The sequence below is a fragment of the Geospiza fortis genome, unplaced genomic scaffold (genome assembly GCF_000277835.1).
Source record: "Geospiza fortis unplaced genomic scaffold, GeoFor_1.0 scaffold1048, whole genome shotgun sequence".
NCBI classification, from domain to species: Eukaryota; Metazoa; Chordata; class Aves; order Passeriformes; family Thraupidae; genus Geospiza; species Geospiza fortis.
The window spans coordinates 357,627-376,104 of NW_005054619.1; the positions used below are offsets into that span (position 1 = coordinate 357,627).

At 43.7% G+C, this 18,478-nt stretch overlaps 1 protein-coding gene across 1 annotated transcript in view; it reads left to right on the forward strand.

The window, feature by feature from the left end:
- The first annotated feature begins 15,508 nt into the window (after positions 1–15,508).
- TRIM14 (tripartite motif containing 14) overlaps positions 15,509–18,478 on the forward strand; it is a 13,298-nt gene continuing 10,328 nt past the window's right edge. The window contains exon 1 of the mRNA XM_031064720.1: positions 15,509–15,742. Coding sequence (XP_030920580.1) covers positions 15,509–15,742 — 234 coding nt within the window. The remainder of the gene's footprint in view (positions 15,743–18,478) is intronic.

Genomic DNA, 18,478 nt, shown 5'->3' on the forward strand with positions numbered 1-18,478 from the left:
TTCTGTGGGGATCACCAAAAACTACCAAAGGAAAAGTCCAGCCAGGCAGAGAGGTGGGGGAATTCCAGGGCCATTGTTATGAAGCGGGTGCAACCAAAGAGAGGGCAGAGTGCCTCCTTTCTCCTTTCACCTGGCTCAGTGTTGCATACAGCAAACACACCTGTGAACAATGACTTGGCAATGCCAGAAGCTCTGCTCAGGCCTCAGGGTCTTGGCAAGCAACCATCTCCAACAAGGCCAGGACTCCAAACAGAGTCTTTTCAGTGGCCCCAGTTTCTGTCCTTTCACAGCGATTGTGGGGCAGATGAGAGAAACTTCAGACAGAAACTTACAGCTTGGAACGCCAGGTGCTAGAGAATCCCTCTCCTGCCTGTGACAGCAGGAGCATCACTAGGGCTTTGCTGAGAGTTGTTTGCCTTAAACCTGGGAGCTGCCTATAGCAGAATGTCATCTTCCTGAGCCCTCAGCTCACACCGGTCAGTGAAGAATGATGCAGCTTCCCGTGCTCCAGGCTGTGGTTGCCCACACAAGGCAGTTGGGTGAGGTGGAACTCCTTGCAGTGGGGCAGGCAGTGGGTCTGAAACTCGTGCCTGTCATCAAAAGGCAAATAAGCAGGAAGTCTGTGGGGGTGCTGGGCGAGTGTCATGTGGGAAGCAAGAGCATGTGACTGAAGAGGAAGGAAAGGAGCCAGTCTCACTTTAATTCTCTCCTGTCAGCTAGTTTTCAGTTGTGGTACCATGCTTTGAAAGGTGGCTGAGACACCAGAGAGCCTATGTAATAAAAGTGTTTGCTTGCAGCACAAAATCTGAAGTAAAGCAATGAATTAGAATTGGTCTATTTTATGTAAGTACTGAGTGCCATATTTCACAGGGCGTCTGGGACAGTGCTCCTCCTGCTCTGAAGGCTTTCAGTGCACAAGCCAAGGATAAACTCTGACAGATACTGCGAAGGCCAAATCCTTGCCTTATGGCCTGAACTGAGGCCCAGGTGCAAGAGGAGATGTTCACTTGTCCGTTGTCAGCACAGAAGTACCTTATGCTACCCTGCCTTATGTAGGGAGGTGCAGGAAGAGGGATGAGGAGCAGCAGGGTTGCAAAGAGATGCTGTTTTGAGATGCTGAACACGTGGCTGGGGACACTCAGGGATACCCAAAAGCTAACCCAACCCTTGCTGGCACAGGTAGCCCAGGATGGAGCAGCATCTCCCTCTAAATTTAACTGGGGAGGTTTTTTTTAATCAGACCCCAAAACAGGGAAGGAGAAGGGAGATGCAGCTGAGGCTGCTAATGTGCCCCTATTCCCTGCATGTGTGCTGCCTCCCAAAGGACGTGGGAGCTAATCCCAAGCCTTACACTCTTCCTTCTCCCTTTCTCTGTCTTCAGTTTCCTGTCCTCTGTCTGAGGTCACTGTGCTGCCGGCAACAGTTGTCCAGGCTGAGAAAGGCTTGTTGGGTCATACTGTGGATGCCTCTGCCCTTACTATTTTCAGGGAAAGCTGGTAAGGAACACCTAGGAATGCATTCCTGGGTGCCAGCTGCCAGAGAGCTGCTCTCAGCCCTCACCCACCCAGAACGAGCATGAAGTGCTGGTGTGTCAGAGTGCATTGGGGACCCTTGCCCAGACAGGGTGGCTGGCTGCAGTTGCAGGCTGGGCTGGCACTTCTGCAGAAGTTATTTTGGAGAAATACCACCCTTGAAGGAAGACCCATGTCTCTTCTGCCCTTCCTCCCTCACTACCTGATGGACTGGGGCTTTGGGGTTCAAAGGAAATGTTTTCAAGTCTCCACCAAAATGTCCAACCCCATGGTATTTGGCAAACTGGGAGACTTTGGTGTTTGGTGCCTGTTTCTGTACAAGCAGCCAGAGAAGCAGCTCAATGAGGCCAGTGGACATGGCACGTACTGAGGTGCCACCTTCTGAAAGGGTCATACATCACCAGGGTGAAAAGGCCCAAGGAGCTGTTAACGAGCCCAGCTGTGGGCTTCCCAGGACGAAGGAGATAGGGACATAGTGGAGAGAGCCCAGCAAAGGGCCACTGAAAGAAAGAAGGATGATTGCTGCTGTGCCACAGTGTAGCAAACCTATTTGGAGATAGCAAACAGGAGGGGAAGGAGTTTAAAGTTCAAAAAACCACTTGTGCTTGCAAACCCCAAATGCCTGGCTGTGGTGCACAGTAAATCAGTTCTGCTGGCAGGCATGCATCAGGGCTCTGGCTCCATCTACAAATGCCCAAATGCCCCCTGTGCCCCAGCCAGGCTCAGCTGCAGGCTCCCAGCCCCAGGGCCAGCCAGTGCTCTCAGGGCTGCTGCAAGGATCACTGCCCTCTGGTGAGCCCTCCCAGCAGTCTGAAAACGGCACATCCTGCAGAGCCCCATGCTCTCAGGTCCCTGTGGGTCTCTCCAAAGCCGGAGGAGCCCTGGCCCAAAAGAGCCAAACGCAAGACTTGGTGCTGTTGGGGCTGTGCAGAGCTCTCAGCATGTTGGCTGAGGGGGCACCTGCAACTCAGCATCCAGTGCTAGGGATTTTCTCTAGGGCCACCACTCAGCTCCCAGCCTTCCCAGATGCTGAGGACTTCACTGGGGCTCTACAATGCCCAGGTGCAGAGAAAATTGCCTGCAGAGAAAAACCCTGCCAGCAGAGAAAAGCCCAATTGCTCTGGCTGTACCCAGCAGACCTTTGCACCCACCCTCCTGCCCTTGCTGGGCATCCTGTCTCTGCTTCCCATGCCTCCCCAAGCCTGATTACCAGCATGCTTGCCCCAAGCCCAAGAGCCTGTATTTGGAGCTGCTCTAACACATGGAGAGTATTTCCCATCCCTCATAAGCAGGCAACTTCTTCTGGAGCAGAGGCAGATGTGCTTGGAGCACAGAGTGAAGCTGTCACATGTTCTAGCCCTAAACCTTGCAGGGAAATAATACTCCTGGGCCGCAGTCTCTCACTGTGGCTCAGGTTGATACTGAAATCAAACCAAGTTAAATTTTTAACACAATTTGAAGCATTAGAAAGCAGACAAGTAAGGTCCTGGAAGTTCATCAAAAGGGGTCTCTGGTGATCATATTCCCTGAATGCTTCAATGTCAAATGCTTCAAATGTGACCTTCCCTCAGACTTTTTCTTTGGGCATGTTTTCTTTGCTTCCTGTTACATGACTTGCTAAAAAACCACTGTAGGCCTCTTTATCTCCACTGATTCCAGCTACATTTATCATCCTTTGTGCATACCTTTACACCCTTTTATCTTTTTTTGTTTGTTTGTTAGTCATTAAGCTCAATTCAGCAACTCCAGGGCAGCTGAGAATTTCTATTCTCTATGTTACTTATCAAGGAGTACCTGAACTTGGGTCAGAATGACAATGAGTCTGTTTTCTTTCTGCCACAGGGAGCAATGGTAGCTCGTTTTTTCTTTTCTTCTCTGCCTTGAGCTCTGACCCCCTTTGGGAGAACTCTGGGACTCAAATGAAGGTGAGGTCTACCCAGCTGCCCTGCCCAGTTGCAGCCCAAGACTTCCCAGGAGCCTAGAAGTGCAAGCTCATGGACAGCTAAGCGTGTGTCATTGAGAAACCAGGAAGCCGCTTTGATTCTGGATGGTTTCAAGCTGTGTGAGGTCAAGACTGTTCCCCTGTGACAGGGAAGGGTCTGGATTAGTGAGAAACTCTGGGGAAGGACAGCAGTCCAGTCAGCATCGATTCATGGTGCAGAACTAGAGGCTGTGGTTACCCAAGGAGAACATGTCTCCTGCCCTGTAACCATGTTTATGCCCACTTTGGCTTGTCCCAGACAGCACCTTACCCTGTGTTTTGTTTAACCCCAGCCAACAGCAAAGCCCCACGCAGTTGCTCACTCCCATACCAGAAGGATAAGGTAGAGAGTCAGAAGGGTAAAAGGTGGAAAACTTGTGTGTTAAGGACAGTTTAACAGGGAAAACAAAAACCACCCAAATAAGCAAAGAAAAATCGGGAGCAGTCCCGCCCTCAGTACAGGCTGTGGGATGAATGAGTTGTGACCAGTCCTGCAGAGAAGGACCTGGGGATATCAGGTAGAGATGAAAAATTAGATTTGAACCAGCAATGTGCACTTACTGCCCAGGAAAACAGTTGTATCCTGGGCTGCCTAAAAAGAATTTGTCTTCCTCTGGTAAACTATCTGAAAGTAATTCCCTTGAGGGAAGACAACTGTACCAGGTGGGTGAGTAAAAAGCTAAGAGCAGTGCATTCCCAGCCTGTCCCCCTGTGTGGCATCCCTTCTCTCCAGCACATTGACTGCCCCACACAGCTTGGTGACACTGGCAAACTTGCTGAGGGTGCCCTTGGTCCCATTGTCCGTGTTGCTGACAAAGATGCTGAACAGCATTCTCCCAACACAGACCCCTGAGGAGGTACCTGATCATCTCACAGTCAGATTCAAAAGGATGCTGTGAGGGACAGTGGGCCTCACTAAAATCCAGAAAAACTACATCCATTGCCTTCCCTTCATCCCCTAGTTTAGCTGGTGACATCATCAGAGAAGGATAGCACATTAATTAAAGAGGACTCTCCCTTTGTCAGTCTACGCTGGCTGTGCCTGATGATCGCATTATCCTTTAAATGCCTTTCAACAGCACCCAGTAGGATCTTCCCCAAATTTTTTTTCAGGTACTGAAGTTAGACTAAGAGGTCTGTAGTTCCCTAGGTCATCCTTCATGGCCTTGTAAACTGTGGTAACACTGAATAGTGCCACTCAGCGTGCACGTCTCCAGACTCCCAAGAACTTAGTAGGTGATGAGAGGGGTCCTGCTGGGACATCCACCACCTCCTCCATCCTTCTGGGATGGAACCAGTGTGGGCACAAAAGACCTACAATCTGTCAACTGGTACAACTGGTCCCTGACAGTTTGTGTCTACAAATGGGAAGTCACTTCCCGCTGACATGGTCCTCCCAACTCTGAGGACCAGGCAACAAAAGGTTTGTTGTCACTATTAAAAGCTGAGGCATAAAAAATGCACTTTTTCCTTACCTCTATTTACCTGGGATACTTTTCACTGCTTTAAAATGTGTGTGTTGAAAGGCTTGCCAATACACAGCCAACTCAGTGATACTACAGGGAAAGACAAAATTTTCATGTCAGTTTGAAGTAATTCTGGCACTTCTTTAAGGCATACTATCTTTGCACAAATCTTTGCATTTTCTTGCAGAAAGTGTATTTGGAAAAGTATGAGTTTGAAAATATATTCTGCTAAAAATTAGAAATAAAGATATACATTGATTTTTTTTTTGATAGCCTAAAACGATCTTCTGTCTTTTTAAATGAAATAGTGGATAGCTAAGCCACAGAATAATTCTTACTTTCATTTAGTTTTTTAATGAAAATGCCAAAAGAGAGAGCATCCAGTGCCAGTAAAATTAGGAGTTTCAAAATTTTATTTATTTTTCAGGAAAAAAAAATACTTGAACATGAAAACTGAACTCACACAGCACTGATAAAACATTTTACTAACTGTACAATTAAAATACTTAAAATACACACATGTATGCATATGTTTCCGGAAGGTTCTCTTGACTCAGAATAAAATAGATCTTCCCTGTGTGGTCCCTCTGGAAATGGGTAGCAATGAGGCAAACAAAACCAAGACAAACTCTGATTTCTGCAGGAAAAATTATTTCTGTTCTTAAGCCAGTGGAAAGGGTGACTTCTATTGGAAACAGACCACTTTGATGGAGGATTCTTCAGTTCAGGCTTATTTAACATTCAGCCCCTGTGTGGCAGGGACTAAAGGCTGTTCAATGTGTACAGATGGTGTATTAGTGCCATGCAAATTACAGTCCTCAATGTCTTTGCTGAAGTGGTGATTCCGCTTGGTTTTGAGTTGGTTAGTTAGTTGGTTTTTTGTAGATGGCTGCAAAGACGTCCAGATCTGCACCAAGATCTGTAAATTGTATGCTCAAACAGACTTCTCTCCTTTACCCCTTTACCCACCTTTTCCTCCTTTACCCACCTTTTCCTCCTTTACCCCCCCTGCCATACTTCACACAAACTGATACCATGAAGATGGAATCAGAGCTTGTATTAGAAATTTTCTGTACAAAGAAGTAGAGGATCCTACACCTAAACAAAAGTCTGGTCTCTGTGTATTGTATGCTGCCAGCTTGCAGACACACTGAAATCTTGCAGAAACGCACCCCTATTTCGCAGAAGGCTTATATTAGATCCAAGTCAGCAGAAGGAAAGTATCATTTAACCTCAAAACTAACAGATGAAGACTCGGGCCCATTCTGACCCTACCAGCACACTCCACCCACTCTTCCTCAGCTAGCTTTCACATTGTGACTGTGCTGAATGAGGAAAACATTATTACTTCCTGTTTTCTTATGATTTAACTCTTCTCTCCACTGCCTGTACTGAAGGATGATTCTTCTTGGCAAAAACAGCATGAGGCCCACTCTGAGACATTTAAAACCTGTTTTGAAAGACTAAAGGTATTGCCTCCAGAGAGATGAACATGGGAATTGGATGAAAAGAGAATCTTTTGTTGTGAGACCTCTCACAACAACAGTGGAAGAGCACTTTCCCCCCCAGTGTTAGTAAAGTACTGGGGAGAAATTACATCTTATTTTGGTGCATTATACAGCATTGGGTTGTCCAGTAGTGTTTACACAAGCATTATTTGGTTTTATCACAACTCTCTTCTCCACCATAAACAATTTAAAATGCTTGAAAGCACAGAGAATCTAGTTTTCAATGAGTTAATTTGTAATGGGAAGTGCCCTGGGTACTAATAACTTGCAAATTCTAATGCTGCAATAGGCCTTGAAATGTCCTTACAGCCAACCTTATGTTTGAGTTTGGATAGATAGACTAGAACACCTGAACTTGCTACTAGTGCCATTCCTCTGGGACAGAAGATGAGCCCAATGTGCCTAATGTTTTTATCAGCAACCAAGGCAAGAGGATGCAATATGCCCTCAGAGTTTGCTGTCATTACAAACAAGGAGAGTATGAAACAGAGGATGAGGAAAGATTATGTAGCAGGCAGAGTCAGTCTTCTGAGGGAGTGTGAGGTGCTGCAGAAAGCACCAGCACGAACTTCACAAAGATCAAGATATGTCTGGGCTTATCCAACCCATGGAGTGACTCTGCAATAATTAAGACTGGGGATTAACTTTGCCAGAAAAGGAGCCAGACTCCTGAGCTGAGTATCTTCCATCACTGTTGTGTGGTTTTGTGGTGATGAAGACCAGCCATGTGTTGAGTAGCACATTCGGTGCAGGCAGCTCAGGGTGCAGTTGCAATGAGAGCTGCAGGCTGAGCTCCGGATGGGAGCCTGAGGCAGGAAACCAGGAGCTGCCAACCCTTGGCACAGGAAAGGGCACAGGGACCTGTGGCACCAGCCTGGGGACTGGACACTGAGACACAGCAGGAGCCAAAGACTCAGTTGGAAGACCCCAGACTTTCTGGCATACAAACTGTGAGGGTATAAAAGCCCAGGTAATCCTTTGTTCAGGGTTTCTCCTCGGGGCACCAGCTCGAACTCTTACTCTCTTGCTACACCAGGATTAAATTACTTGTAACCAGAGACCTGGCTGAAACCCTCAGGAGTGACAGGCAAGTGCCATTCCGAACGAATGAGCAATGACTGCCCTGCCCTCCACCAATCAGTTAGGTGCTGGGTTCAGATCCCTGCATCCAGACTGGCAGAGATGCCTGGCCTGGGGCACCCAGTGCAGTGGCATTACTGATCAGGAGCTCTGAGGAGAGCTCTGACAGCACCCAGTGAGCTCTCACTGCCCATGGCCATTTTTTTGGGCAGGGAAAAAATGGGGTTTTCCCATTTTTTTGTGAGGGAGTGTCAGTCTATGCTGGGCTGTATCCACATCCACAGCAGATCTCCAAGGTGATCCGCGCATCTCCTGACAGATCTTTTTGAGGCAATTCCTGCACAGACAAAACACGTCTTTGGAGAGGTGCACAAAACATTATATAAAATAGTTCACCCTCTGTTGCTATTATGTGCACATGGTGTCTCCAAAATGGGGGATTCAGGGAGATCTGCATGTAAAGGAATGTTCATCTTCAAACTGTGTGTTGTTGTAACTATTTGAATTGATTGTTGTGGTGTAAACTTGAAATACCAAGATGTTGAAGATTGCATGCAAGATGTTTTCCATTACCATCTGTATGGCTGATTACCTTGTCAAGTGAGCAGTTTGCTTTATCTCTCTCTTTGAATGACCACATTCACACCTTCCTCGGGAGGGGACCTCCGCTGATAACAGACTATTGAATATCGGTGCATGACTGATAAGAACTATAACATCCCATTGTGAGATGCTCCGCCCAGAGGGAGGAGCCAAGCACTGCTACCCCATATACTCCAAGATTCTGAAATTGCAGTTTCAGTTTTATTTTCTCCACGAGATTCCCCAGAGGAACAGCAGCTACCTTTTCCTCCTGGATCTTCAGAGGAAGACTACATCCTTCTCTACAGAACCCCCTTGCTCCAACAGAACCACACCTGATACTTCAGAGGACTGCAGCCACATTTTCAATCGGACTGCCACCAGCACCCTGACCAACAGGGTGTCAGGTTGGGTTCTGACTCTGTCAGTGTTGTTCCAGTGGACTGTATTGTTTATTTTATTCTTTTTATTTCTTCCCTATTAAAGAACTGTTATTGCCTGCTCCCATATCTTTGCCTGAGAGCCCCTTAATTTAAAATTGTAGCAATTCGGAGGGGTGGGGAGGGTTTACATTCTCAATTTCAGGGGAGGCTCCTGCCTTCCTTAGCAGACTCCTGTCTTTCCAAACCAAGACAAGGTCCATCACCCATTGATCAGGATATCTTCCATTTTAGTCATTTTTTTTCTGGTGTTAGTTCTCCCTTTGTTTTAACCCTTTTTTAAGTTTTTTTTTCTTTTGAACTACATATGCTTGCTTTCATTTAAATAATTTCTTAAGTATGTGTAGGACTGGGCATCTCTGGCTGTTCTTTGATGTCCTTTCAACAGCTGTTTGTGATCTTTATCATACATTGCTTCTTCTTGTACAGATTTTGTTAATTTATTCTAATTTTCCTGGACTCACACGGTTCAAGATTAACTTTTGGAAATTTCTCCACCAATCTTTTCCTCAGATAATATTGAGATACCTCCAAACATGAGGTACGAACTCCCAAACCAGTCTCTTTATCAATAGTCCTACCATTCATCCAATTTATGGTTTGACAGATTTTTCCAACTCTTTCTATAAACTAGGGTATAATACAGCCTAGCATCTGACAAGTGAACGAATAGGTCAGATTCTCCCAGGCATAGGCTCAAATATTGTCCGTGGATTTTTCACAAGAAAAGTTTGATAATAATTAAAAGTTTACTTGGAAAATATATGTTCTTGATGGAATATAAGTCAGTTTTTTTATTTTTTTAAAAATCACTACAGCTGTATTTATATGTGACCTGAGGATCAAGCATTTCAGAAAAAATGTGGCTGTGTTTATGATAATGGTTTTTAAGTGCACTGTTGTAATATAACCCCCAGACAATCCTCTCAATTTCCTATACAGTAGGATAAAACCTAGGAAGAAAAGTTATGAGAGCAGAATGAACAGTTGATTAAAACACTGTAGAAAAACAGTTTGACATAAAGTGTTATTAAAAGAGCTTGCAAACTATCTGGTAAATTATATGGAAAGTTTGCAGGCTGTCAGTCCAGAATTGTTTTGGACTGGGTTACTACTTTTACACAAAGAATAAGAGATTTTTACCCTTTATATACTAAGCCATTTCCTATTATTTTTACCTGTTTCACATTTGATGCTGAAAGAGAGTAATATTTGCTCCAAGTAAATACTTCGGGCTAGACTGGGATAGTTTATGTGGGATTTGTCTCCCATAACTTCTCCTGTCTACAGCTCTAGACTGCTGTGTCCAGGCTCCTTTTACAGCAGTGGAAAGAAATTAAGTGATCAGGTATGTGTAGGACATTACCCAATCAATGCAGTTCAGATATGTGATGTGAGATTGTCATTTGTGCCACAGAAGTAATTTTCTCTGGTGATTCCGAAGGCACAAGTGCAAACGGTCCTGGTGCAGAAATATGTGCTAGAAGGTGAATCCCACCTCTCATGCATTTCTCAAAGTAAGATGTGGACGTAGAAGAACATCTTCCAAGACCTGCTTTTTCTACTATCAGAGGGAAATTTTTGTATTGTTTTTTTTTTTTTTCAAGAAGGAAAATAACCGTCTGAACCCCACTGCAGAATCCAATGTACTTTTTGTGTGCCAGATCAGTTCTTTTGCTCTTCCTTGATATTGTCCATCTCCTTTTAGGCACCTCCTACCCAATAATTCAGGATATCCATTGAATGTACATGAAACCAGATGAACTGCGTGCATTTACAGGATGATCTAAGATTATATGGAATTGTGTTTAAATGAATCATGGCAGATAATATCTCCATGTTTTGATTAAACCAGGTCATGGTGGGCCATAGAAAATCACTAGCTAGCGAAAAATTTTTTCTTTAGCTGTACTTGGGCTTTGTTGCATTTTATTAATACTCCAATCTTTGCAACTACCTCACATGAGAAAATGCTTTGAATGGTAATATATAATATAAGAGAATGTACGAGTCTAGACTGAAGTATTTATTTTTATTCTCATTAAATAAAAAGAGTCACAGATTATGATAAATCTTGCATTGCCCTTCAGAGATACATCATCTAGTGCTTGAGGCCAAGAAATTAGTACTTTCCATAATTAGTAAGCGAAATTAAATAATTGGGCTGTGGTTTATGAGGATACTCTCTCTGAGAGAAACCATCTAACTCTCAGTCAAGTGGGTTATCATGATTTATTTTTTTAGCACACATTATCGCAATTTCATTTTATATAAATTCTGTATATAATTTTTTTTCCATTTCTTAACATAGCAACACAACCTTGGTTTTGTTACTACTTTATACTTTTTTTTTCTGCCTGAAATTGTACTGAATTTTTTGGTTAGCATGATTTCTGATTTAGTGTATTCTCTGACATAATTTTCTGGACATGGTGGAGTAAAAGGTGGTTTTATTCCAATAAATGGAATAAATTGGTATATTTCAGTGGAATTTCAAAAGGTGACAAGGTGCCACTTTAAATTGTGTTCTGCCATCATGTAGAAACTTGGCATTTGAATTGTTTATGCTCAAAAAATTTAAAAAGCTAAATCAGTTTAAAATTATCTTTCTTGCTAAGCACAAAATTATGTACTGGCATGTCTAGTGCATGTATGTTGTTGAAGCCCAGCCAGCAACCAAGCCCTATGCAGCCACTCGCCTATTCCCAACAGGATCAGTGAAAGAATGGAAAAGGTAACAGCTAGAAAACTCATAGGTTGAGATGAAGATGGTTTAATAGCAAAAGCTACAAACACAAACAAAGCAAAGCAAGGAATTAATTCATTCCTTCCAATGGCAGGCAGGTGTTCAGCCATCTCTAGGAGCGCAGGACTCCATCAAGTAGAACGGATACTTGGGAAGACAAATGCCGCCGCTCCAAATGTCCCCCTATCCTCTTTCTTTCTTCCATTTTACATTCTGACCATGATGTCATATGGTCTGGAATATCCGTCTGATCAATTTGGGCCACCTGTCCCAGCTATGCCTCTCTACAATATCCCCTGCACCCTCAACTTCCTGGCCAGTGTGGCAGCATGAACAACAGAAAAGGCCTTGGGTCTGTGTAAGCTCTGCTCAGCAATAACAAATATCTCTAAATTATTAATTCTGTGTTCAGGAGAAAGCCAAAACACAGCCTAACACAAGCACTATGAAGACAATTAACTCTACCCCCTCCAAAACCAGTACACACATGGAGATAACTTTAACTTACAGAAAATCACTTCTCTGGGTGGACCTGCAAAAAAAAAATTGTTACTATTACCTTTTATTGGGTTCGACCAAATATCTACATAGCCCAGCATTTCTGTTTCTGTCAAAGCAGCTGTAGAAGTTTACAGAAAAATATATGAGTATATATAGACAGTAGGAAATACCTAATATTCATCTAACAGACCTTAGCCTGAACTCAAAGCTCTTATTCATGTGAATAAAGTCCCCTTGAAATCAGGAGATTAACCTCCTGACAGTATTGTTCTGTTCCACTTTTTAACAGAAATAGCATCATGAGCTTACCAAATGGATATTGATCCTCTAAACCCTCTTACGAAAAGCCCCAGTAGAGTTCCGTAAGAGAAGTTGGGATTTACAGAACAGCCAGGGTATAATTTCAGCTAAACATAAAATGTGCAGGTGTCAGTATAATTTGTTTCCTGACTTTGACCAAGAAGCAGGTTTTTTGTGGTGAGTTACTTAATATCTCCTTCTCAATCGAGTTTTTAGGGGGAAATTATTCTGATATGCCATATTTAGAGTTTAAAAAACCAACCAAACAGGAAAAAAAACCAAAACATCCTGTCAGAGAAAAAATGTTAGGTTGAAAGCTATATTAGTGTGATATCTCTCGAATTTTGATGAAATACACTTTCCACCGTTCTGATGGGAAACTTGGAAACCTTAGATATCATAAAATGATTTGGCACTTGAGATAAGGGTTCCAAAATACTGCTAGTGTTTAAAAGCAGCCATGGCTCAGAATTTACTTGCATCAAACTGCATCAAAGAGCTTAGCCAGTTATTCTACACATATCTAAACTCTGATTACATGAAGGGCTGCATGCAATTTTGCCAAAACAATAATCTAGTCTTTAAAAAAATGCTCTCTGGTAAATATTTACTTGGGAAAATAATCAATATTTCTTCAGTAATCACAACCCCTCAAAAGCTTAACTGATATGTTGTTCAAGAAATGCAAGAGGGAGCGAGAGGGAGAAAGAATGAAGTGGAAGGGAAAGTGGAATTAGGGGAAGGGGAAGGGGACGGGGAAGGGTGGGCACGAGACCGAGGGGTGGATCTAACCATGGACAGTATTTCACAGGTTATCCATGACTGTGAGACGTGTGCTGCCATCAAGCAGGCCAAGCGAGTGAAGCCCCTCTGGTATGGTGGGCGGTGGTCCAAGTACAAGTATGGGGAGGCCTGGCAGATTGACTACATCACACTGCCCCAGACACGCCAGGGCAAGCGCTACGTGCTGACCATGGTGGAAGCCACCACTGGATGGTTGGAGACCCACCCTGTGCCTCATGCCACTGCCAGGAACACCATCCTTGGCCTGGAAAAGCAAATCCTGTGGAGACATGGCACCCCTGAGAGAATTGAGTCAGATAATGGGACTCATTTCAGGAATGGCCTTATCAACACCTGGGCCAGGGAACATGGCATTGAATGGATATATCATATCCCCTATCATGCACCAGCTGCCGGGAAAGTTGAACGGTGCAATGGACTACTTAAAACTACCCTGAAAGCACTCGGGGGGGGGACTTTTAGAAATTGGGAAATGAACCTAGCAAAAGCCACCTGGATGGTCAACACCAGAGGGTCCATAAATCGAGCTGGTCCTGCCCAGTCTGAACCACTGCACACAGTGGATGGAGATAAAGTCCCTGTTGTACACATGAAAGGTATTTTAGGAAAGACTGTTTGGATTACTCCCACCTCAGGCAAAGATAAACCCATCCGTGGAATTGTTTTTGCTCAAGGACCTGGTTGCACTTGGTGGGTAATGCAGAAAGATGGAGAAAGCCGTTGTGTGCCACAGGGAAACCTAGTTTTAAGTGAGGACTGTGTGTAAGGTTTGGGTTTTGTTTGTTTGTTTTTTTTTGTGATACAGATGGAAATAGGAAAAGGGGTGGATAATGTTGAAGATTGCATGCAAGATGTTTTCCATTACCATCTGTATGGCTGATTACCTTGTCAAGTGAGCAGTTTGCCTTATCTCTCTCTTTGAATGACCACATTCACACCTTCCTCGGGAGGGGACCTCCGCTGATAACAGACTATTGAATATCGGTGCATGACTGATAAGAACTATAACATCCCATTGTGAGATGCTCCGCCCAGAGGGAGGAGCCAAGCACTGCTACCCCATATACTCTGAGATTCTGAAATTGCAGTTCAGTTTTTTCTCCACGAGATTCCCCAGAGGAACAGCAGCTACCTTTTCCTCCTTGATCTTCAGAGGAAGACTACATCCTTCTCTACAGAACCCCCTTGCTCCAACAGAACCACACCTGATACTTCAGAGGACTGCAGCCACATTTTCAATCGGACTGCCACCAGCACCCTGACCAACAGGGTGTCAGGTTGGGTTCTGACTCTGTCAGTGTTGTTCCAGTGGACTGTATTGTTTATTTTATTCTTTTTATTTCTTCCCTATTAAAGAACTGTTATTGCCTGCTCCTATATCTTTGCCTGAGAGCCCCTTAATTTAAAATTGTAGCAATTCGGAGGGGTGGGGAGGGTTTACATTCTCAATTTCAGGGGAGGCTCCTGCCTTCCTTAGCAGACTCCTGTCTTTCCAAACCAAGACACAAGAGCAGGTTCTCCAGAAAGTTTAGGTCAGCTGGAAACACTGCTTTATTTTTTGTACATATATGAGATTTCCTCTGGACTAGTACTTGCTTGTAATAGTGGTAATTCTGTGTTTATTTTAAAAAAACAAACAAACTTGTAAACATGAAAATGCTTGAAAGTTCTGTTATGGTCTTCAGGATATAGAAGTTTAGACCCATTGAATCTGCAGAGAGTTTTGGCACTTAATGCACTGCAATAAAGGTATAAAGTTACTGGGCATATTGGTTCTTGTACAATATGTAGATGATCTGTCATTGCCTAATTGTGACAAGAGTGTTTATATATTAGACATTATGCATTAGACAGTATGCATTTATGTACTGCAAAAAGAGGGAACAGGCTGCATCTCCAACCAAACTTCAGCTGTGCCAGAGAAGAAGTTAAATATTTACACTTTGCTTTGGAAATGGATGATGAACGACAGGTCAAAAAAAAAAATAGAGGCCATAATTAGGCTCCCGCATCCAGTCACAAAATCATGTACCAGGTTTGCTCAGACCTGTGGGATTTTGTTGGCCATAGATTCCTGTGGTAGAGGAATTGACTAAGCCTCTGACTGAGGAAACCAAGAACAAAGACATAAAGACTGTTGCATAGGCCCTGGAGAAAAAATAAGTTTATACAGCAATAAAAGGAGCTCTGGTGTCTGCCCCTGGTCTTGGGCTCCTAGACTGTACAGAACCCTTCAATCTGTATGCTCATGAATGTAAAGGAATAACCAGTGGAGTGGTAACGCGTAATTCAGGACCTCATCAGAGATCGTTTGCATATTACTCAGTTAAATTAGCTTCATTTGCAGCAGGAGAACCAGCCTAAGTCAGTGGCAACAACAGCAAAAATATTAGAGATTAGTTGTTCCCCTTATCCTGAAACAGTTCATATCCCACATGATGTGGAGCAGTGGGATGTGACAGTCCGCAGCCCAAGCACTAACACCACAATGGGCACATAGGTGTGAGCTGATATTCACAATGGCAGATAATATTAAAGAGATGTAACACCTTGAATCCAATGAGCCTAATGCCTCTACCTGATGATAGAGAACGTGCTGTTATGGCTCCAGTTGGCCAGAGTGAATGGCCAAATTTGGGAGACCCTGAGACCATGTATGAGAAGGACTGCTCAAGAGAAGAAAAGAAACAGTGGGGAAAGTGGGAGGCGACACAAGATTATGATGGAATGTGGTCTACAGAGGGGAAGCCAACTCTTCCAAAGAGATGTTTAATCTGCGTGGTTAGACGGTTTCACAATAAAGTAGGTGGAGAGGCAGAGGCAACAGCTAGCCAAATAAAAAAAGAAGAAAAAATGGGCAGCTCCAGGAATTCATACCACTGCAAGAAGGATCACAGACAGCTTCCCAGCCTACCAGATGTTCTCAAGTATCAGACCAAGCTCAGAGATAGGATGACTAACTGAGCCTACTTCCCTTTTCAGTGACTACAAATAGACTCTGTGGACTCCTACAGCTGCGTGTAAGCATTTGCCAGTGACAGCAGATCAGCTGTCAGGCTGGGTTGAAGCCTTTTCAACAAAAAGGGCTGGCACAAAAGGTCTTGGCTTAAAAAATTAAACCTAGATACAGGGTTCTACAGAGTCTATTGAATAGACATGAGTGCTCATTTTACAGCTAATATAAGCAATCAGTAAGTCCTTGAGAATACAGAGAAAATTACATCTAACTGTATCACCCAGAATCTTCAGGACAAGTAGAGGAGATGAACAGGACACAAAAATAGGCACATGAATTTATCTGAAATGGCCACAAACCTTAAAACCTTAAATTTAGCGCTGTGGAATGTTTGGAATGTTCTGTCACGACCTGTAGCACTGGCAGAAGATTTCTTTGGAAGCCACTCAGCTATGGCAGGAGCTTATATTCCAGCTAACACCAGCCTTCTGGATGGAAAAGAATGCATGACCCAGTATTTTATATAGAAAATACAGAAATGGTTCGAGGAGTGGAGAAAGTATGCGCAATAGTATCAGCCCAGCCCACTTGAAATAGAAGTAAATGAAACACAACCTGCAGATGTAGTGCTAAGCAAGATAATCTCACAAAAAAATCAAATTAGAATCTAATGGGAGGGACCATATGCTGTCTTTCTGTGTTCTTATTTTGCTGTTAAAATTTTGTGTTAAGAAAGCTGATACACCAGTCTCATATCCAACAGGTAGTGAATTATTAACAAGTTGGACAATAAATGAGTTTCAAGAATCTTTCATGATCTTGTTTTGGTAATAATTTCTACCCTATGACAACGTTAGCCTTAATTTTGTTACTTGTAATAATGTTCTAAGTAAGGGCAGTGTAAAATGCTGTGAAAGCTTTCTTTTCCCCTTTTAATATATATTAGCAGATATGCTCAATCCAAAAAAAGGGATGAACATTCTGTGAAGGTAGCTTGGGGTGCAGCTGCAGTGGGAGCTGCAGGTGGAGCTCTGGCTGGGAGCCTGAGGCAAGAGGTCAGGAATTGCCAACATTTGGAAAGGCAAAGGACACAGGGGCTTATGGCGCAACCAGGTGACTGGACACTGAGGCACTGCAGGAGCCGAGGACTCAGCCCAGACTTTCTGTGAGGGTATAAAAGTCCAGGTAATCCTTTGTTCAGGATTCCTACTTGAGGCGCCAGCTGGAGCAGTTACTCTGTTACCAAACCGTAAATAAATCTCTTCAGAAATCCAGAGGTCTGAGATGTTGCTACTGGAAATCTGGGGTTGAACTCTTAGGGAAGCGTTGTCTGACTGTGTGAGTGCGGGGTGTGTAGGAGTCAGGCAGGGACCCTGTGGCTCACTGGAGAGAGCCCTGTGAAGGGGCCTCAGTCCCAGCAGTGACAGCCTCTGGTGCTGTGACTGACAGAGTGTTCCTGAATGGCCAGATAGGAACCTTTACTTAACACACACGTTCCTCTGGACAGGGCACACACAGACTGCATCAGGCAAACCCTCCTGCAGGAGTTGCAAACATAGTAGTGGAACTGAAGCTTAGCATTTCAAAACACACAGGCAAAGAACTGGAATTGTTCAGCCTCTGTCAGAGAATTCAGCACTGTCTATAGTTCTTGTATGGGCATAGACTGAGAAGATGAGATTAAAAGAGAGATTTCCCCTTGGAAAGGCACAGTGAAACAACATGGCTCCAGTTGTAATGAGAAAAATGTTGACTGACAGCACGAAAACCTGTCTTTCTGAGTTTGGTCAAGCACCAGAGCAGGTGAAACTGTGCCTAAAACTCTTATTTTATTAAAGCAGACATTAGCACTTCCTTTGTGTGTGTAGAACAAGAGTAAACAATCTATAGATATCCATAATGATCCCTAAGATTCCATTACTCTAACCTGGGGCCGGTATGGAACACCTTCCAAGAAAAAAACCTGACTTTTGTATGTACAAAAGGCACTTTCTAAATCATTGGTTATGTTAGCATCTTTGCAGGCATGAATTTCTGCCTGATGCATTAATTTCAGCAAGACTGCCCTTGTTCCTCAGTACTCCACATTCTTATGTACTAATACATATTCTGACTCCCACATGTTGCACCAAAATGCTCGGTTTTAAAATATCTTCCTATTTTTTCACATCTTGTGTGTGTGCACATGTGTTGTGTGTGTGAATACTCTGTATTGCTTTTATTCACAGGAAGAACAAAGCATGTTAAAAAACTAGTATGAATTTGGTTGAATGTAGAGCTACAGCCAATGAAGGTAAGTGTGCAAGCTCTGTAAGAGCATGAGTGCTCTACTTTGATTTTTATAAATGAGACCACTCAGAGCACGAAATTCTAATTGAAAATTAGAAACTGACAAAACATACCCTGAAGACAATTTCCCCCCCACATTTTTGTATCAGGTAGGTGTTTTGCTCAGCCATAACACTGAACCCCACCCCACACCGATGCTGCTGAAATTCTACAAATCAGTCAGTTTTCCAGCCCGGGCCCCGGACGGAGGCAGCTTCCAGGGCACCGGCTGTCCCGCTGCGGGGCACAGCTCC